This window comes from Arctopsyche grandis, chromosome 1, assembly GCF_051622035.1.
Source record: "Arctopsyche grandis isolate Sample6627 chromosome 1, ASM5162203v2, whole genome shotgun sequence".
NCBI lineage: Eukaryota > Metazoa > Arthropoda > Insecta > Trichoptera > Hydropsychidae > Arctopsyche > Arctopsyche grandis.
The window spans coordinates 40,444,424-40,467,442 of NC_135355.1; the positions used below are offsets into that span (position 1 = coordinate 40,444,424).

At 33.5% G+C, this 23,019-nt stretch overlaps 1 protein-coding gene across 1 annotated transcript; it reads right to left on the reverse strand.

The window, feature by feature from the left end:
* Nucleotides 1-5,656: 5,656 nt before the first annotated feature.
* Nucleotides 5,657-8,448, reverse strand: LOC143915992 (uncharacterized). The gene is made up of 10 exons (XM_077436840.1): nucleotides 8,422-8,448; nucleotides 8,204-8,347; nucleotides 7,989-8,128; nucleotides 7,731-7,909; nucleotides 7,469-7,663; nucleotides 7,088-7,390; nucleotides 6,863-7,015; nucleotides 6,629-6,786; nucleotides 6,031-6,530; nucleotides 5,657-5,926 (listed from the first exon to the last, which is right to left on the reverse strand). Exons 2-9 carry the CDS (start codon nucleotides 8,314-8,316, stop codon nucleotides 6,287-6,289), a joined length of 1,485 nt encoding a protein of 494 aa, XP_077292966.1. The 5' UTR covers nucleotides 8,317-8,347; nucleotides 8,422-8,448; the 3' UTR covers nucleotides 5,657-5,926; nucleotides 6,031-6,286.
* Nucleotides 8,449-23,019: the final 14,571 nt, after the last annotated feature.

A 23,019-nucleotide genomic window follows, 5' to 3' on the forward strand; every position in this document is an offset into this window, starting at 1 on the left:
ACCGCCATCTATGTATAAAACTAAAGACTACATAGACGTCACCCAGATTTCATATTTGGAAACTTCAAACGAGTCTTAAACGATATTTTATCTCTATCATAATGGCGGAAGATCCATTTACTTATATTGATGACCAAAATGAGCAATATGGCAAAGTATGAAAACGATCGGATAAGAGGCAAACTTTTTCTTGAATTGTAAGTGAAGCCAAAAGGAGGTATGTAAAAAATCCCCAAAATACACAAAAGACACACAGACACACACATTTTTTATAGATCATGAAAACGTGGTCAGTGATTGATTCTGATTTCAAATCATTCAAAATCTCGAGTTCGAATTTTCGCATGATCACAAAACTTCATCTATTGTTACTACGTACATATAATACATAAAGTAATAAAAAGTCAGTCGTACCAAATTTTAAATTTCACGCAATGCGTTTGATTCCCCTGCCGTGACGTAGACCCATTCCCAATTGGCTGAAATAAAATTTGAACATATTTCCCGATCGGGTAAAGCGTTTGACAAACATTCGCAATCAATGGAAGCCGACAATTTGCACTAATGGCGCACGTAGGCTGCGGTTTATTCGATAAACACCGAACCGTTCGCTAATAATGAATTTGATTTGTAATTGACTACCGGAGTCCACTCACCATTATGCAAATATTCCCGTATACAAACACCAACAAACTAAAACTAATTCAAAAATATATACAACATGCGTTCATGAACCAAGTTTTTATTTAATTTTCATAAACTGACCAATATCACGAACTGGATTAAACATATTTGAAACTGCGGAATGTCTCCTCCTTGTCCTGTATCTTTTTTTTCCTGTCTTTTTTACCAATCTCCTTCCATCCCCAACCTTCTCTCCAAGCCATTGAGCTCCTTTTATATAAACACATTATATAAATGGATAAATAATAATAATAATAACAAAATAATGACCAATGTGACCTGACGGTTGCCCCAATGTGTCACACCAGTCTGACACAAAAAAAAAACAATTAAAATTGGCAATTATTCATCTCATTCAAATAGACTCGTGTTGAATCTCATGAAACTGACCAGTTCATCAACATGACAATCAAGCAGGTCCAAATGTTCATCTATCACATCAAGGAAGGAACCGGATAGCCTTTACAAGAGACGAGTTATTGAAAGCAGACTTTTTCACAGCAATAGGTTGGAAAAGTAAACGATGACGCAAAGCTCTACCGCATTCAGGTGCTTACAATTTAAGTTCCGATAAAATCGAAGGGTTGTCGATACTTCATTTTAATACTCCAAAGAAATATTTGGAAATGGCAATAGTTCTTCTCTAAGGTAGTGAGCCAAAGCCTAGAATATCTTGTAAAAAGGCGGTGGGAAATAAATAGCGGTAATATTTATATTTCCTTATATCTAAAAAAGGTATCTAAAAAACTTTTTTTGAACTCTTTATATCAAGAGAGAGAATTTAATTTCAGTGGGACGCCAAATTACACACCCAAACTCTAATATGCTCCGGAAAAGCGAACAATTTAGACTCTGGGCTCCACTATAGGACCATCTCTGTATATTATTCGTTACTATATATTATATTATTTTTATTTTTTATTTTATTAATTGAAAAATCAACAGACAGGATGTACATAGATATGTATAAAAAAACAAATAGTAAATAAATTATATATGTAACATCCGAGTCCAATAATAGATTTTTACAAAAATGAAAAAGATAAATATAAGAAAAATAAATTAAAAAGTAAAGAATAAAGGCATGACAAAATATGTAGAACATTGTATAATTAAACTATAGTATTAAAATATTTGGAAAAGGTTATAAAATAGAATATAAGAAGAAATTGAAATTTACAAATATAAAACAAATGAAAAGGAAAAGAATGAATTATACAACATCAATTAATCAAACACACTCGTCTAACAGATTGCTCCAAAGCGACGAGTGTGCTAAAAAGATTAAGAAAGGACAAAAAGAAAAAAGTACAATAAACTTTACAATTAAAAATACTTAAATAAAGAAAAAAAAATATATATGACATCAAAAAATATTCTTAAAAAATTCATAACTAGACAAACTAACTCAACCTTTCTAAATGGTCGCCATTTCCGTAACTTAGGAAGTGGTGCAGAGAATGAAGAGAGATGTGACAAATGTCAATGGCACCATCCAGTGAGTTTAAGAAACGGAGGCCACGAGGAATGGGAGAATAACTAAAAGCCACAGTTCTAGCCAGAGGAGTGTGAATAAAGGAGGTTTGTAAAAAGGGGACGATGGCGGGTCCATATCACACTCTCCGGAGCATGAAAGCTCAACTCAGCCAGGATAGATGGACAGGAGATATAGCCTCTAAATATGGAAAACAAGAACTTGATGAGGGCAACACTCCTCATGTGTTCAAGAGAAGTGTAGACGACCATACCCATGACGAATTGTGAAGGAAATATGCTCCTTATAAAGCAGTCGGAGAAAGCGTCTTTGGATAAGTTAAAGTTTCATAGATAGAGATTTAGTAGAAGGATTCCAGATCATAGAGGCGTATTCCAAGATACTCCTAAATATGTATATAATATATGTACATAGAAATATAAACCCAACCATGACCACATACTTCACACAAACGTCCATCTTCTAACAACCAGATCCTTCATTTATACCATGGTGCACTTTTTACCTTGGCGCCCTAAGCCGAAGCCCTCTTGGCTCCAGGCTAGAGCCAGTCCTATATATGTACATACAAATATAAACCCAACCGCGACATTATAATAGCGAGGGTAGTTCCCTTTATTTTGCATTTTGAGTCGTTCTTTCAGAACCGCCCCGACTCTAATTTATATCCAGCGGCATTACGGAATAAAAGCCTTGCGATTATTCAACTATTTAAAACCTGAAAGGGGGTGGGTTAGTGGGTGGGAGGGTGGGTGGGTGGTTTGGTGTTGGTTTTGTCTGGTGTTAAAACGTAAGTATGATTAATAACGTCCAAACGCTAATGCGTGAACTGAACGCGTTCTCTTGAACGAAATTGTTAAAATAATGGCATCCGTGCGAAATGCCAACTCACCTTTATTCAGCGGGGATTCGCGACCCCGCCATTATTTATAATTGTTTTAAGCGACCGGATTATTTTCGCACAAGGCTCAACCTTACACTTTGTCCCATCCAACGCGTGTTGTTTTCGACCGACGGTGAGTGTGTTAAAGCCGCAAACACGAACTTTTAACGCATCGAGTTTTGCACTCTTTGAAATAATCGCTTTATTGTGAGCAGAACGTGTAATTTTCTGTTGAAATAATGTTATTTTATATACATACATATATAAGGTAACGGTTTGTATCCTTTTTATAATTTTTCAATTATTATTTAAAATTATTTCAAATGTCAAAGCGTCAAGTTGTGAGATTCGTTTTTTAACTAACTACATACATAACTAACTACATATGTATATACATATATAATGGTAGCGTGTATGTTTAGCACCAAGTGATCAGTGGGTTCAATCCGCTATTCTGCTGGTTAGATTTGGGGGTATTTGTGACTCCAAATCTATCGGTTCATATCAGAGTTTGTCAATTTTATCTGATTTTTGTTGAAACGGTTCCTCAAAATTGCCAAAAAATCATCTTTCCTGTTGTCACAAATCTTCTGTATTTATTGTGTGTATAATTTGTAAAAATTATGTACAAATCCATAGATGTCTCAATGGATTAATTCTGTAATTAATTGTTATTTTCGTGTTCTTCAGCTTCTGGAAATACAGTGATTTATGTAATAATAAAATGATGAATTGTTTGTAATTAATTGTCCAGGAAGGCGCCTTGGGGTCTTCCTGTCAAGCATGCCTGGTATATATCTTATGTAAAAATAAAATAAATTCGGCATTTAGCCGTCGGCATTTGATCCGTCAAAATTTTCAATAAATGTTCTGGAAACGAGGGCTGTAAGAATATGTTCTAGATTTCAATATTTTGGTATTATCCGAGCGGTTGAAGAAGACTTGAACGAGATTTTTGACTTTTTTACACGAGGATATTAAAATTTTTACAATATTTTACAATTTGATAAAAAAATCAATACAAAATACTCGAAACTAAATAACAAGAAATTAAATCGTTTAATAAGATATATAGTTATTTTTTTGATGTGTTGTTTTGAAGAGATTAATATAAAGTATACTAAATTAATAATAATTGATATTCTCTGGCGAAATTCGCACCAACCTGACGGATCCCGGAAGTTTTGTTTAACTTATTGTATTTTATTATAGATCATTAGATATGTGTCTGTATTTACTGTGTCTAAAAATTTGATTTAATTCAATTTATTTTGATTAATTAAATTACCAAAGAAAACAAAAATTTTCTTTACCAAATTTTGTTTCTTTTGTTTATGTATGTATGTTTACATCAATGTTTTTTTTTATTGAAAAGTACATATGTAAAAGTATTCCACGGCGCGGGATGCGGAACGCGTATATTTTAATTCGTGTATCAATTCATAGAATTGTAAAATTATTTACTGGTAATTCGGTAATGGAATTTGGCCATAATTACCGATGAACTGATTTACTGAAAACCGGTAATGTATGCCCTAGTTTGTATAATATGGGATGTAACTAAATATGTATTGATGAATTGAATATAAGTTTAAACCAAAATGAAACATCAGACACTACCTCTACTGTTAGACGAGGCTTCTAAAATTGCGGCCATGAAATCTTTAGGAAATATCTTATAAGACTAAAACCTGATATTTGAGAGCAAACAAAAATACACATAAACATTTGTACATATGTATATAAATATTTAGCTTGTAACTGAACGGTACTGTAAAATAAATGCTTTGGAAATTAAAACTTGGGTCTCTGAGGGACCCAAAGTTTGTCGATGGATTTTTGGTTTTATTATATATGTATAATGTTCTAGCTGGTGGTATTTTTACTTACCTCTTATTAAGTTCACATGGTTTTCGTGTTAGTGGTCATTTTTTATATCTCTTATCTCTTATCCGATCGTTTTCATACTTTGCCATATTGCTCATTTTGGTCATCAATATACGTTAATATATCGTCTGCCATTACGTTGGAGATAAAATATCGAATACAATGCGTATCAAATATCCAGAATCTCGGGTACGGTGATGTCTATGACGGTACGTAAGGCTACCATAATCTATCTTCAACCTTTTCGCCTTGATATGTCCATTTCAGATTTTAATTGTTTAAACGCCTATTATTCACTCTATATTTTATAAAAGTTGCTCTATAGGTTCTCGTCATCTCTAATATTTAAATATTTATAGTTTTAACTCTCATATGTATATATAAATTTCAAATTTGGCGTCTAGCTTCATGTAATGTAATACACGATATATATTGATTTTTGGCCAAATATGTCAAATCTGACATTTCACGGCTAAAAGCATGTATATCTCTTCACGGAGTTTTATCTGCGAGATAAGTATTCAATAAGAAGTTATGTTGTATCTAATTGTTAATATGATTTACAATAAGCTCACATACATTTAGTTTTTTAAAATAAGCTTACATACATACATCACATACAATTATTTTTAGTTATCACCTGATTTAATTTTTAAAAATATAGCTTTTATCATGTAAGGTGATGTAATATAAATAATTAACAGAAAATAGTAGAAGGAATTTATTATAAAATAGGAAAATATTATAAAAAATGGAATTCGTATAAAATCACATAAAGCAATTTAAAATTTAATTATAATTTCAATTTCAGCTTTGTGAAAACTTTTCAACAAAATATCAAATGATGGAATCGCATGGTAAGACGATTGCATATGCTAGGTATCTTGCCTCGTTGAGACTTTGTAAAGCTTTCCAATGTTTGCTTTCGTCATCATATTCCCAAACATTGTTTAATCTGTTTTTTCCGTCGTATCCACCTGAAAATTCGAAGTAATTCATGAAATACAGTCTCCAACTAATGCTCGATCAATTGTCGAATGGATATACGTACAAAGGCTCAAAATAAGTTATATGAACTCACCCATGCTAAGTAATTTTCCTTTGAAGAAGCAAAAGCTAATTCCATATGCAGGCTTTGGCAGTGTGCAAAAATCCGTCCATAGTTTTGTATTCGGATCATATGACTCGACGCTGTCTATATAAGATTTAGTTTCATTGGTATAACCACCGCCGACATATAACTTTCCTTTGATTGCGATGCTCTAAAAACAAAATTTGGTTGATTTTTATTTTCAAAATATCTACAGTATCCAGAAACGATCGTTGATAGGAACTCATCAATAAATATAACAGATATTCACCGAATGTCGTGCTCTTGTCTGAATCATTGGAGTGCCATAAGACCAAGAATTGTAATCTACCGAGTACACTTGCAACGTGTTAATGGATATCTCTTTATTTTCCATTTTATTCCCACCTGCTACGTAGATTCTGTCGTCAATGACAGAAGCACTATGATAATGTACACCCTGCAATAATGGAGCGACGTTCGTGTCCCAGTTCATTGTCTTGCTATTCCACCTATTTGAAACCAATTTAACAATAGTTCGATATATGTATGTAATTGTCGATATACATAATTTTAACAAAGCATTTATCTAATTTCTAAGATTATGTACCTTTCCACTGATGACAAATTTTTTTCATTATAACCTCCGATGGCGTATACATCAGAGGAAGTAAGGTGATGAAGTGTCACTGCTGAATGATAGCAACGTCCTTGATTTAATGGTTTCAGTGAATGCTTCTGACCATCTTTCAAATCAATGTAGTCCACCTTAGAATAAATAAATTTATTACAATCAAATAAAATACTACAATTTCATTTTAACGTTGCGAATTCCAATATGAACCGTATTATATCCTGCTGCAGATTTATTTCCTCCGATGATCATGATTATTTCTTTGACTAGAACTGATGCAAATTCATCTCTGTCGAAGTTAAAATTTCTGCTTAAGTTCCAAGTATTTGTCCTTCCATCATAAACATCAATGGTATTTGCTACCTAAAATACAAAATTTGCATCAAATTAAATAATGAATTTTTCATTAAATCAAGTGGATACTTGTGAACTTACAGATATATTGAAATCACCGATAAGTGCTATTTTGTCAAATTCACCAAGGTTCAACTTCAATTCGGCCATGGACAATTTTGATTGAAAATCCTTTAAACTCTGTTCGGCAATGGTCAACTTTGATTGAGAATTCTCAAATTTCCGTTCGCAAATGGATAATTTCGATTGAGAATTATCAAAATTGTGTTCAGAAGTTGACAATTTTGATTGCAAGTTTTTTAAATTCTGTTCAAATTCTTGTTGAAGAATTCCTATGCACTCCTCATAGGGAGAACAGAAAACCAAAACTTCCTTGACTAGAAACTGAAAGAATTACATATTATTCAATGGAATGTGTGATTGAATTATAAGATAACATATTATTTAATGGCACTCAAATACCTCCATCGATAGCGATGGCAACCTTACGAATCTTAACACATCTACCAATTCACTTTTACGGTTTTTTTCATCAGACTTGACCCATAATTTCACGGATTCGAAGACTTCTTCAGCCGACACGTTCAATTTATCCGACTTCAAGATATCGGTTAAAGTCAAAACTGGCAGATTGACTATTTTCTGATTTTTGTACAACTGAAACACAAATAAAATTTTTACATATGCAAAAAATTACAATGGATTTATCGAAATCAACACTTACAGTCTTAAAGTTGTCGATAGTCAAACTCATCGCGTTTTTTCTCGAATTTGGATCGTCCGAGAGACTCAAGACCTCCAAACAATTCGTTGCATCGATAGTTTCGAAAAGAGGAGCAATGCTTTTTATTTCGAGTTTTTTGGCTAGTTCCATGAAATTTTTCAAGTGCTTCTTTTCGATATCTGAAATTGTATATAAAATATTACACACAGTAAGTAAAAATGACGAGTATATTGTTTTTAATCTGAAAGCGATTAGTACTTATTTTTCCAGTATAGCAATATTTTAATATTGCTTCGATTACCGAGTGGTTGAATTCGGAAAATACGGCACTTAACTTGTATCTATTTTCATAGAAGAATTCACTGCAAGCCGAAGGCACTACGAGATGTGCAAAAAAGCTGCAATCGCACAGAATGGTAATTATAAGTGATATATTAAATGATATCTGTTCTTTTGAAATTGAATAATGATACCTCCGGTTTCCAACAGCGAAAGTCACGTCGGTAAATTTTCGTTCTTTTGTGGCATCGTACAAATATTCGAGACGATTTTTTGCGAAGCCTGGCTTAGCCTCGACTTCGATCATCTTGCTGCTTAGTTTTATAGCAAGTATAATTCTGAAAATCAATCGAATTGCAAGCTAGACATATTCTAAATAAGTATACGTTAGATACAATATAGCAGGACTTACCAACTGTACAGAATCTCAGCGATGACTGATTTATATTATGATGATTTGGATATTTCATTTGTGGTCACATATAAGCTTATCGTGACCCATTGTTTGCGAGCTTCAATTTATTTGTTTGAATACTCTATCTTTAATTTATAATTACTTTCGTTTCCTCTGATCTGAAGGCGATCATCTAGTTTTTGCCTAGGAAAAGATCCTGCTTACATTTATTTACACAAACTATATCTTTGATTCTTCTTACAATCAAAGTTATACATAGTCTGTGTAAATAAATGTCTCTTTTTGATTATTATTTACAGCTGTATATATGGTTTTTAAATAAAACAATATCAAAACATGTTTTTGCGGTTAAAATCACACCCGCAAACAAATAAAAGCGTACATATGAGACAAACAATTATATCAAAGGAATTTATTTCAGATGTTGATAAAATTTTAACCAAAATCAACGAATTCTGTTGACTTACGAATCATCAATGCTGATATTTGTTCAAATGACATTATGTAGAAGCAGAAATAGTACAATCTATGTTAATTACAAGGTTATTATTCATTAAATTGAAGCTTATCTTTGATAACAAACCGTATGCAGAATTCACACGAGTCGATAACATTCTACCGAAAAACAAAGGTTGTGGTCAGATTATGTACATATGTATCTACATACAATGTATGTATGATATTTATTTATCTAAGGATGTTATGCTGGAGTTTTGTAGGATTGGCAAGTCCTACTTACTATTAAAGCAAAGTATTTTTTGCACGTTCATTTCGAGGCGGGGATGATAAAATTTCTGTGATAAATAAACTCTGGTCAGTAAGTGCAAATATGTAGAAAACTTGTTATAGAAAAACTAAAATAATTCAACAAACTTTGATGAAAACCTCATTGATGAAAACCTCATTTTTACTGGCCTCTTCTTACTTCACATTCAATTTTTTCGTCTGACAAAATTTGGGTTCTTATTCGATCATTCTCAAGCTTTGCCATTTTGCTCGGTTTGGTCATCAATATATGTGGAAATGAAGTCCACCATTACGACGGTGAAAAATAATCGAAATAGACACGTTTAAAAATACTCCATTATCATTGTTGGTGACGTCTATTTGCCGGATTTATCCACTTTGTCGCATTTGTTCACACTGTTCCGATCGTTTCTTCCCTTTTCGCCACCCTCTCGCTATGTCAGATTTTAACTTTTTCTTTTTTCACTCTATATTTTATAAAATTTGCTTTATAGTTTATATAACCTCGTGGCGTATATAACCTCTAAATGTTGTCTTGTGGCCAATTGTGTCAGATTTGACATTTGGTGGTTGACGTCTTTTTGAATGGGGGTGAGTTTCGAGTTGTGAATAACTACTGTGTGGTCTGTACCGATCGATAAATGGGACTAAAACTATTTCAGATACATCTTATCTCACCGGTGTGTATAGTTTCGTATGGTTTCTTCAGAGTGAAACTGATATATTTAACTGAAGTCTAAAGTCTAACCTAGAAAATGTTGTGGTCATTCATAGTATTGATTAACTTTTCTAAACTTTCACCAAACTTCAAAGATTTGTTTTAACCTTTATATTAATGTTGTGTTTTCTTTTGGTTATAATTAGTTATTCTCTTATGGGATGTGGAATTATTTCTACATTATAAAATTTAAATATTTTTAATTGTTTCATCACATTATTTGGGTTAAAGATCGACGGTCCCACTCTCCAAGCTCTTAATATATACATGCATAATAGATGGGAAGCATTTGGTGTTTCTCTCGTTTTCTTTAATCGTTTGCACGTGGGCAGACACCCCAGCTGTGCCCAGCCGGTGGTTTGTGACCCAAATATTCGCGTGTGCATGAATAATGAAGTTAAGATACATAAAACGCGTGCGGTCAAGAGCGATTCGACCGTAAGCTAAAATAAGGTTGCGAAATTTGAATCTTCGCATACGTATATCCATGTGTATTTAGATTGTACATAGTATCGCAACTTGTTTAACTCGTATTAAATATTACGTAAGATGTAATATAGTATAATATTTTCTTAATTAGCGTATACTTCAGTTGTGTTTTTGCGGCAACAGGAGTTCCCTTTTAGCGAAACTTTTACGAATGGCGTAAATTTAAGTTATGTTGTTTGAAGATGAAACGCTTTTAAAAAGTTTTTCAAATTCAGTATGTGTTGTTTGGAATGATTGATTTTGATATGTAAAAGCTTTATAACATTCATAATGTTTGTTTGCAATATTATGTATTATATATTTGCATATTGTATTTTTGTACTTATTTTGTACTTATGTTTGCATTTGGTATTTTTGTTTGTATACATTCATTTTTTTCTCTCTTCTCTTTGTTATATATTATGATACTAGTGTTGTGTGTGCCCGATGAAATATCATCGCATGGGTTATGACGTATTAAGTTATTAAATAATAAAGTAATTAAAAGAAATGTGTCGGTCCTGTATTTGATCCGCACGCGGTCGAATTTTTTTCAAGTACATTTTAAATATATTTGATTTAATATTAATATTTAATTGTTTAATATGAATAAAATGGTGTAAGCCACCTACGTACCTACATATAAAACACAAATAGAAAAAAAAATTAAATAAATTTTCAATAGATTGCGCTAAATGTTCAGCTAAATATTTTAGCTGTGACGTACATGTATGTCGAATCGAAAATACTATTATATTACGGTGAGCGTTATCTTACACAGACACACAGACAGACAGACACAAAGAATAGCGATATTATATACATATGTACATTTATGATATTTTTTCAAATCATATTCAAATAGTGGTGACTCAGTAAGTAGAATTTTGCCAATTTGATGGAGAAATCGCTTCAACAATGAAATTAGATAAATCCGACCTCTCGGTGCTTAGTACCAACGCAACCACCAAGCTACGCTGCTGCCTTCATATGTATATACGTACATAGGTCCTTGTCATAAAAGTTGACACTTCAATAAAAACTGAAAGCTTTTAAATTAATCTCATTTAAGTTTTTCCTTTTTTAGTAATAAAATATTCTGTGGAACATCATAGGGTTTACCCATTAATCATAATCGGCTGTCAGATTGACGTGATGACAGCTAGCTGTCAAATGCGCCTGCTCACCGTCCCTACTACAAAGGTTATAATAGTTTTTTCACACTATCTCATATAGCTTAGATTTGGATGTGATCCTACATTTTAATTCGATTTTGAGAATTTTTAATTAAATTTTCATTTGCCATTTTTGGATTTAGTTTCGTGTCATACTTATTTATTTTGATTATTTAAATTTTTTTTGTTTTAAATGAGGCGTACGAAAACGTGAAAAATTACCGTGCAATATTTCTGAAAATTTTGCTTTAATAATATAAGTAGTCTCCATAGTGCTTTTGTACAACCAGCAAGACACTAACTTAATATAAGCCTTAGTAAATTTTACTCACGAGTCGTTAACCAAAAACTGTACTGCCTATAAATTTCACACAACGGCAACCTCGATGTGCTATTTGATTTATTTATATGGGACATAAAATTTTGTTTTTATACCAGATCGTTCAATAGAATCCACAGTTTTGTATAAATATTATATAAAGATATGAGCGGATACCGATCTAGTTAATTTATCGCGTATCCGCCCCCGATTCATATTATACTCTACGACAGATATTCTCAACCAGAGGTTCGCAACAACAACAATTAATACACATTTTGCATATATGTACGTCAAAAATTGTCTTGACTTGTCAAAAGTTGCATCCTATATTAGCGGCCTCCTATATTAGTCAAAAAATAAAAAAAATATACGTGATAACCATACATAGGATACCTATTAGAGCAATCCCAAATAGCAATACACGTAAAAAATAACAGTATAAAAAAATTATGTTAATATGTTAACAATGGGAAAATAATTTTGGTCTATAGAGTATCCGCAGTCTAGTGATAGAACCCATAAATATACTATATGTACATATATGAGTTTGAGTTGAATTGTATTCGAATATGAATGACATAATACGCCAGTCAGATTATATTACAACTGAAAATACACTTCGACTGTAACATATACTGCATTTATAAAGTTATCGTAAAACGGTTCTCATTGCATGTACTCGTATTGTCTAGCAAATATTAACGCGTTATTGAATTCTAAAGCATTTATAAAATATCAGATCTGTTATATTAAAACTGGCACACATTGTTGAAAGTGTATTTGCGCTTGTAGAGATGTAATTTACTAGTTGAATTGTATTCGAATATGAATGTCCTAAAACGCCAGTCAGAATATATTACAACTGAAAATACACTTCGAATGTAACATAGATATATATTTATAAAGTAAAATTATAACATATACATTTATAAAGTTATCATTTATAGCATTTACTTGTAATATCTAGCAAATATTAACGCATTATTTAATTCTAAAGTATTTGAAAAAAAATCAGAGCTGTTACAATGCAACTGTTATATTACAACTGGCGCACATTGTTGAAAATGTATTGCGTAGAGATGTAATTTACTAGTTGAATTGTATTCGAATATGAATGACCTAAAACGCCAGTCGAAATTTATTTATTTACTTATACAGGTAAAAACCCATTTAAGTAAATTACATAATAAAAACATATTGTAGCATATGCTAAAAGGAGTCGCCGTTTTAATTGGTTTTCGAGGATTATCTCCAGGCATGAGTGCTATCGGCTAACAATGTAGACCCCCGAATGGACTGAGTGGTCGGTAACGGCATTCAGTCGCTTCCCGCTAGAGTTCTCAGAACAGACAGTGCGAGACTGTGAGATTGCATATCTGGTACGTGATTGTAACAATAGGTAAACAAACGCGTCAAAGAAGATGTAGTGAGCAACCTGCCCTTTATAAGCAGGTACTAAGCCATATGAAGGCATTCTGGATGGAGCACTGGCAGTGCGTGGATCTCCTTAATCACCCAATAAATGCTGTGAAGTGATTTTGGTTTTTTATTTGGATTGTCCACCCACCTTTACGCAACAATATAATAAAATCTTATAATATAAAATTAACAATAAAAGAAAAAGGAAAATCAGAACAAATAGTAAAATACCCATTTAAGTAAATTGCATACATAATAAAAACATAAAATGAAATCTCATAATATAAAATTAACCCCTGCACTACAAACGATTTCGCTGCATGCTCATTTCATACTTTTGTCTCGGCTTTTGCCATTTTAAACTTTCCAGAAAGATCCAACTCAATTTTAAGAATTACCAATCATCAATGTACATCGAGATGTCATCTGTGCAACCTCATGAATATCTAGTCTTTCGTACATGCTGAAATTTAATCGCAATGAGCATTCAGCCGGGTGGTTTGCAATCATTTGTAGCAAACCCAAAATTAACAATAAATAAAATTAAGGAAACATACTTCAACTGAAAATACATTTCGACTGTAACATCTGTGAGTTGCTCGGCCACATAAAAACAATTCGCTCTACCGCGCGTGAATAAAGTTTTACTTAAAAAAGATGACCCTCGTTAATTTTATAACATGAGGGGCACAGTTTATGAAGAGTGAAAAAAGGTCGTGAGCCACTGTTCTCGTAGAGTAGGTCGTAGACTCTACGCGCGCAATTTGTAATTCTGCTTGTACAAGGCGGTCTTATGGTCGTTTTTTCCACTTTTCTTTTTGTTGTCAGGGTACTCTGAACACCCATCCGTGTCCCGATTATTCCTGTTTCGGGTTTCCAGACGGCGTCGCGTCCGTTTTCCGGTTAAGACGACGGTTTAAGGTCGGTGATGCGTCGCGCGCGTGACGCCGCGTGAATAATCACGGGACGCCGTTATTTAGGGAATCGTCAGGGCGTATCTTACCCCCGTATTGTGGGGGTGAAAGTGGGTGGGTCGGGATACGTCACAGATGCGAATTTGCGAGCGTTCGCTATCCGAGGGCGATCTCCGTCGTCTCGTTTCTGGGCCGATGACAAATAAAAGAAACTCGACTGGGGGTGTGAGGGTGCGTTGCTTTTTCGCAGAGATCAATCGGGACCGATAGTCGTGGCGAATTTGTGCTCAATTTATCATTCGATTGACCGGTTTCGTTTGACGGGTAGTTTGAGCATGTATGCTAAGGAGAAGTCCGTAGTGTGGACACTGATTATATTTTCAAATCAATTTTACAAAATTTAATCTATTTTTACTTACCTCTTATTAAGTTCACATGGCTTTCGTGTTAGTGGTCATTTTTATCTCTTATCCGATCGTTTTCATACTTTGCCATATTGCTCATTTTGGTCATCAATATACGTTAATGTATCGTCTGCCATTACGTTGGAGATAAAATATCGTATACAATGCGTATCAAATATCCACAATCTCGGGTACGGTGACGTCTATGACGGTACGTAAGGCTACCATAATCTATCTTCAACCTTTTCGCCTTGATATGGCCATTTCAGATTTTAATTGCTTAAACGCCTATAATTCACTTTATATTTTATAAAATTTGCTCTATAGGTTCTCGTTATCTCTAGTATTTAAATATTTATAGTTTTAACTCTCATATGTATATATAAATTTCAAATTTGGCGTCTAGCTTCATGTAATGTAATACACGATATATATTGATTTTTGGCCAAATATGTCAAATCTGACATTTCACGGCTAAAAGTATGTACATATATCTCTTCACGGAGTTTTATCTGCGAGATAAGTATTCAATAAGAAGTTATGTTGTATCTAATTGTTAATATGATTTACAATAAGCTTACATACATTTAGTTTTTTACAATAAGCTTACATACATACATCACATACAATTATTTTTAGTTATCACCTGATTTAATTTATCTGATGATTGAAAAGTTCATTTCTGTAAATACATAAACTCATTTATGGACAATCATACATTGATAAACTATTCTTAAAGCAAATCATTAAAGCAATTTTAGTATTAATAAACTATTCTAAACTGTAAGGTTCCCGGCATAAATGAGTATACATATGTATTTTCGGCTGCAACTCATAACCTCAAATTTCATTGTTTATTCCTCCAAAACTTTCTAACCAATACAAGCTTGATATACATATGTACACAGATCCAACAGTGATAGTTTTATTTTTAGTTATCAGCTGATTTAATTTTTACAAACCTCTGTTATGTTACGATGGTGCAAATATGTCGTGTAAGACGAGTTTGCAATTTGCCCACCGACATTCTTCCTGACGTTATTCGCCCTAAATGTTCAGTGACATTGATGGCCCACTGCGCTCGCCTTGGCGTTTTCTTGGTGAATATCCCTTTTTGCCGTCATCTAGTTTTAATTGCTTGAACGTCCATAACTATTTCTTTTTTTCACTCTATATTTTATAATTACAAACCTCTTTTATATTTTACACTTAAGATTACAATTTTGAAAAAAAATTGCCTCTTATCCGATCGTTTTCATACTTTGCCATATTACTCATTTTGGTCATCAATATAAATAAATGGATCCTCTGTCATTACGACGGTGCAAAAATATCGTGTTAGACGCGTTTGAAAATTCTCCCACGAATAAGTGCCTGACGTTAATCGCCCAAAATGCTCGGTGGCATTGTTATCATGGGCAAGCCGAAATAACTTTTCGAGACCGAGCCCCATCCATGACCTGATATACTCTTCTTTTAAACAATGAAGTGTTGAAGACACGTGTCTTACAATTTTGGTTAGTCAGTGTTTAAGGTGTGCTATAAATCAATGGTGCTACTTATTAAATTAGGTGTGTCACAAATCAATGGTGTTTTTTATCCCTACTGGTTAATGGACTACATTGATAAGCGAGGTAAATAACAATACGTATATACCAGGAAGGCTTAACATGAAGATCCCAATGCGCCTTCCTGGACAATTAATTACAAACAATGCAGTCAACTCAATTTATCTGATTTCAAACGGTTCCAAAAACTGGCAACCTTTTCCTTTTTCTCGAAAAATTAGACCTTACAACATCTCGAATTTTCTGATTAGGTAAATGCTGCAAATCTGTCCATAGATGTTTCTATGACTGTTTATCCATGCTTGTAATTGGCCTTGAATAATACTAATTTTAATAAAAAGTAAAACGATTATGGATTTCGCACATGTGTATGTTTTATATATTTAAATCGAAGAAAAAACTAAGTTCTAAGCTTGAAGCTATCATAATTTAAGCGCTGTATATTTTGCGTGACCAAAAATCGGGGCAGTAAATTTTTAATATAATATTTCGAACTTTACATCCAAAGCCGCATAAATCAATTCGAAAACACAAAAAGCCTGCTACTTAAATTTATTACGTCGCTATTTTTCAATTTAGAGCCAAATCACTATAGATTATTACTATAGGCAGTGTATAAAAACCGATAACGATAAAATTTATGGACCTGTATTTTATTGCTTTTTATTATTTTTACTTTTTTTTTCTTCAAATCACATCATCTCTTATAAAGAACGTACTCGCATATCTCGAGCCATAAACTGAACCAAAGATAAATTTTCACTTTTACAACTATTCGACAATCAACAACCACCCTTTCATTCAAACCTCCTAATTTCATGTCGATCCCGAATAAAATATATATTATTAATTTAAAGTTTGGACCATTCTAGCATTACGTTCAAGGGAATTATAGCCAAGCATGCCCAAAAGTAAAGTAGTAGGGTAGAGATATGGGTAATACCCATATTTCTTTCCTATGTATATAGGAAACGAAGAAATGCTTTTTGTACTTTCTCAATCATCAGAGAGTAATTTGCTTCATGCGGATTCCACACAATCGCATTATACTCTAGCTTACTTCTCACAAGCGATAAGACAAAGGGTTGGAGGATAACCTAGCATATCTCAAGACATATCCAAGTCGACAAAAGGAAACGTCAGCGACTGTCTTGATGTGGTTTTGAAAGGTGAGTTGAGGATCAAAAGTGATACCCAAATCGACCATAGATTCCACACGCTTCAACAAGACAGATCCAATAGAATATCCGTGACAATAGAGCAAATGTGCACGTCCATAGCTCATAATTGCACATTTATTTATATTAAGTTCAAGGCCTAAACTAGAACTGGACTCCAAGACAGCGTTAATATCAGCTTGAAGGAGAGAGGCTTGCTTCTCATCTTTGACAGCAAAGAATAATTTAACGTCGTTAGCAAACAAGAGCCACGATGCATTACATAAAACTCTAGGGAGGGTATTAATAAGAATTGTAAATAGTAATGGGCCTAAAGTGGACCCCTGAGTAACACCAGATCGAGTAAAAAATGAAGAAGATTCATAAAGACCATATCTAACAAATTTCTTTCTATCACTAAGGTAAGAAGCAAAGAGTTTGAGAAGACGCGTTGAAAAACCCACTTCAGCTAACTTGATCAGAAGAGCGTCATTATTGACTTGATCAAAGGCTTTACAAAAGTCAAAGTAGGCTACATCAACTTGCTGATCAACGTCAACTTTAGACATGATCAAATGTGTGAAGCAGGTGAGATAAGTGGTAGTGGAACGACATGGTGTAAAACCATGTTGCTCATCACACAATAATCTTTTAAACTGCGTAAGAATCAAACGAGAAGGATGATGTCAATGATGGTGATGATGGTGAGTGATGATATATATGTATCTCCGTCAGTGACCCAGTCTTTGTCACTTTTCAAACGCAAATATATTTTTTTTATTATAAATATCAAAGCTTTAACTCCTTGTCACCATTTATACACTAACTACTTTACAATTAGTATTTGGTGGTAGGATTAATTGGCATTTAAAGTGTGAAAACTTCCAAAAAAATATTTTGAATAACAGATTATCAGAAAATGGTTCAGATTTCAGCTAAGTATTAAAGTATTTTGGAATCATTTAAATAAATGTATATTTTAACTTAAATTTAGGTTCTTGTTGTAATGCCACAATGGTCTAAAACTATAAATAAATAACTATGTAGGTGAATACTTTGGTGACGGGAATAAGAAAATTTCTATATTTTTATTACAAGCATTATTTTAATAAGATTTTTACAAGCCCCTTCTATGTATGCATGTTAACCTTCGCTCCTTCGTCTGACCATATTTGGATTTGATATCCTACATTCTTCCGATCGTTTTGAAACTTTGCCATTTTGCACGGTTTAAAACTTCAATAGATATTTCAATTGGGTCCACTAAATCGACGGTAAAATATAATCGTAATAAACACGTTTAAAAATTCGAAATGTTTGGAGACGGTGACAGCTAACCCATTGTCGTAAACCAGTAGTCTTGTTTGTTTGACTTTATGTCCCCCACTCGTTTTGTCACGTTAATTTATTGTTTAAACGCCTATAACTTTCAACTTTTTCACACTATATCTTATAAAATTTGCATTATAGGCTCTCATCATCTATCATATATATTTTCACTTTACTAAAAGGTTATATAATGACATCCCTCTGCTCAAACTCATCGGTCTTTGTTTTCATCTCTCTGATTTTGGCTTTTTCGCGTGATTTTGGACTGAGAGCGATTCAGAACTGCGATATAGCCACAAGCTCAACGAATTCAATTCCTGTTCCCGTTCCAGTTCCCGTTTCCGTTCACATTCCCGTTGCATTTCCGTTTTTGAAGCTCAACTAACGTTTCTTCAAAGCCGTGTCGTCATACATAAACCAACTGGTAACGTGGTTACAAACGAACACATTTCCTTGACTTCACAATGGCGCTTCAAATTTTCTCGTTGGTATAATCGTAATTTCGAATATTATTATTAAGAGATTTTTTCATAGAAAGCTTTCCTGAAAGTACATTCAATTTTAGGTGCTACTTTAGTATGCGGTCTACCTTGGCATGCGATCTACCTTTGAATCGCAGTTGACTATTTTTTTATTTGTATCGTAGTAACGAAGTGTTTCTTACAATTTTTGTTATTTCCTGCCACCTCATAATGCTGTCGAAGCATTTCTATCAAAATATCGTCAGCAGATACATATATCTTAAATGAATGGGGCTAACTTTAACTTAACCTAACCTAACCTATCCTGACCTTTAAATAAATAAGTGTTGGCTGCTAAGATATGTTTTTTTTTTGTGAAAATATTGATGAAATAAAACTTAAAAAGAAAATATATTTTAGCAGCCAACACCTATTTATTTAAGGGTCAGGATAAGTTAGGTTAAGTTAAGGTTGGCCCTATTAATTTAATATATGGTTGTTAGGGTCGGTATTATCCAGTTTCAGTGTCACACGCGAGAACTGAGACAGTGAGACCGCATATTAAAGTAAAAACGTGAAGGTAGATCGCATACTAAAGTAGATGGGTTTGGTGCATCCGCTCTAAAATCGCCAGATTAACAGAACGGCAGCTTTAAACGTAATTCTCGTTTTATCGAATGATAGATCGCACATCAGATGACGAGTAACCTTCTGATGTGCACAGAAGCAATTATTAAAATTGAGTTGGATCTTTCTGGCGAGTTTAATAAGGCAAGATTCGGAACTTATCGAATCTTGCCTTATTAAACTCGCCTGAAAGATCCAACTCAATTTTAATAATTGCATCTGTGCACATCGAAAGGTTACCCGTCATTTGATGTGCAATCTATCATTTGAGAAGATGAGAATTGCATTTAAAGCAGCCGTCCGTAAATCTGTCGTTCAATTTGTCTGGCGATTTTAGAGCGGATGCACCGCATCCAAGTAGATATGTGAAGGTAGACCGCATACTAAAGTAGCACCCAATTTTATATACATACATTGATTTTATAGGTTATATAGGTTATTCTCCATTTGTCATTGAAGTGGATCCATCTTTAAATAATAATAATAATAAAATTGTTTGACTTTCGTTTACTGTAAATAATGTTTCGATGTTGAATTCGTTTCGCAGATGCAAAATCCACCCGGAAAACTGGGAAAAGCGTCTTTTATTTCCCTCTATCAAGGTGTTCCGTGTCTCGAATGCGAGACGACACTCGACGGGTCACAAAGAGCTCTCATAGCGGCCATCCTCGTAGACAACGACTACAAGTGAGCAGTCATCGATAAGCTTTGTAAAGCTCGACATCGGACGCATCCAGAAAGCTCGCTTCGATAACTTCGACAGCGTAGAGGCTGTGCGGGTGGGGGTGGGTAAAAAAAAATCCACCCCTGTAGTAGAGCTACGATCGTAAATCTGTGCAGCTCTCTGGCTACGAGCATGCTCTTCACGATATTAAAAAGTTGTCGGGGAGCGCCACCCCACCGCCCCACTGCGACCATCCCCCAGCCGTAAACATGAAAAGGGATAACGACGTTGCCGTAATGTATGGAATTAATATAGATACATAATGACACGTAAATTTTGAAACGGTAATTTTATCACATTTTTTAACGAGATACGACACTTTTCATTTTGGACGCGAAATACTGTATAGTCTACAATTTTTAATTTAATTTATTAATTTATTGTTGAATGATATAAAATAAGTGCACCTCTTATTAAGTTCACATGGTTTTCGTGTTAGTGGTCATTTTATATATCTCTTATCTCTTATCCGATCGTTTTCATACTTTGCCATATTGCTCATTTTGGTTATCAATATACGTTAATGTATCGTCTGCCATTACGTTGGAGATAAAATATCGTATACAATGCGTATCAAATATCCAGAATCTCGGGTACGGTGACATATGTATATGACGGTACGGCAAGCTACCATAATCTATCTTCAACCTTTTCGCCTTGATATGGCCATTTTAGATTTTAATTGTTTAAACGCCTATAATTCACTCTATATTGTATAAAATTTGCTCTATAGGTTCTCGTTATCTCTAATATTCAAATATTTATAGTTTTAACTCTCATATGTATATATAAATTTCAAATTTGGCGTCTAGCTTCATGTAATGTGATACACGATATATATTGATTTATGGCCAAATATGTCAAATCTGACATTTCACGGCTAAAAGTATATCTCTTCACGGAGTTTTATCTGCGAGATAAGTATTCAATAAAAAGTTATGTTGTATCTAATTGTTAATATGATTTATAATAAGCTTACATACATTTAGTTTTTTACAATAAGCTTACATACATATGTACATCACATACAATTATTTTTAGTTATCAGCTGATTTTAAAATAAATAATAAAAAAAATCGTTGCAGGCGGATATCATTCACACACTGGCCGCTGAGCGCGGCTCGTACTGAATTCCCCATCTCTTTCGTATCTTGGAATATAGTTTTTTCTGTTGATATTGATCAATGTTTTTATGTCGTAATGGCATTATTCGAATCATAGAGGTTTTAAAGAAGAATACATAAAATATTCAGTATATTTGGAAAAATAAAATAAAATATAAGTCCTGGTCACTTGCTATCCATGAAGTGTTAAAAAAATATCCACGTCAAAAGTGGAACCTTATCCTTATAGAAATGTCAAAATAGTGCTACTAGGTTCAATGAAAACGCTCATTCAACTCTCATTTTCCAAGAAGGAAAGTCTTACAAAATGGTTAGATATATTTACATTTTTTTTAATAATGTAATAAATGTCTATATTTGTCTCTCTAGCAAAATATTGAATTGGAATAACATTCGTACACACTAAAAACAAATTGGATTTTTTGCTTCATCAAATCAATGGATTTTCTTAAATCTTTTTCAATTATATTCTCATTTATGTTTACTTCATTTTATCGTGTAGACTCTTGAGCCCATTAAATGTGCCACCTACAGAAATTATTTTCCTCCGATAAATAAATAAGTTAGTCTGAATAAACCCACACATCATTTTACGTGTATGTATATTTATATTCCATTACGCTTTGAACTTATGTATGTTAATGGAAATACGTACGTTCGTACATAGAAACTAATTTATTTTTAACATGTTAGTTTTACTAATTGGTAGTTGCCCATATGCTAAGCTGTCCTATATACTAAAAGGTAATGCACTTAATAAAAATGAAGTGTCGGTGAAACGTAGGAAATGTATTTAAAAAGGGCTTTTAAATGTTCGGTGAGGGTTCGACGAAGTATCGATTGTGCTAGGAAAATGGCGTGTATTTTGTGTATGACTTACGATACTGAACATGAATGGTCGGGCTGTGAAAAAAAAGAAAGAAAATCGTGAAAACTAAGAGCAACAACACCGAAGGCACATTTTTTCCAGGCCGCTTTTCCGAGGCAAAACACTTACGCGTATTTCTTCATAACACTCTCCCAGGGATAGCATAAAAAGGCACTTTAACCGTTTGTTTGTATTTTATATCGGATATAACTTTAGTTTCGGCCTTTTTTTACTTTCCCCGCCACCCGTGCCCCTTGTCTTTTCCTATCTAGGAGGTATATGTACGGTGCCTGAAACACGTGGAATGAAATATGCGGATTTTTCAGGCACTTTTGCTCGCTTTCATTCTCTCTTTCCTCTTTTTTCCTTGCTTATCTTCCAGCCGTAAATAGTTTCGAGCTTTTTAGCATAGCCCACAGGCTTCGGCGAGTAAATAAGATAGGAGTAAATATAAACTTGTGTGAAAACGTACATTGCGAGACGAACCTTTGGAATTTCGCAATACACTCGCCTCTGCCAAAAAGAGCTAGCTTAGATCTGTTTGCAAACAAACCCCCCCTCCCTAATTTT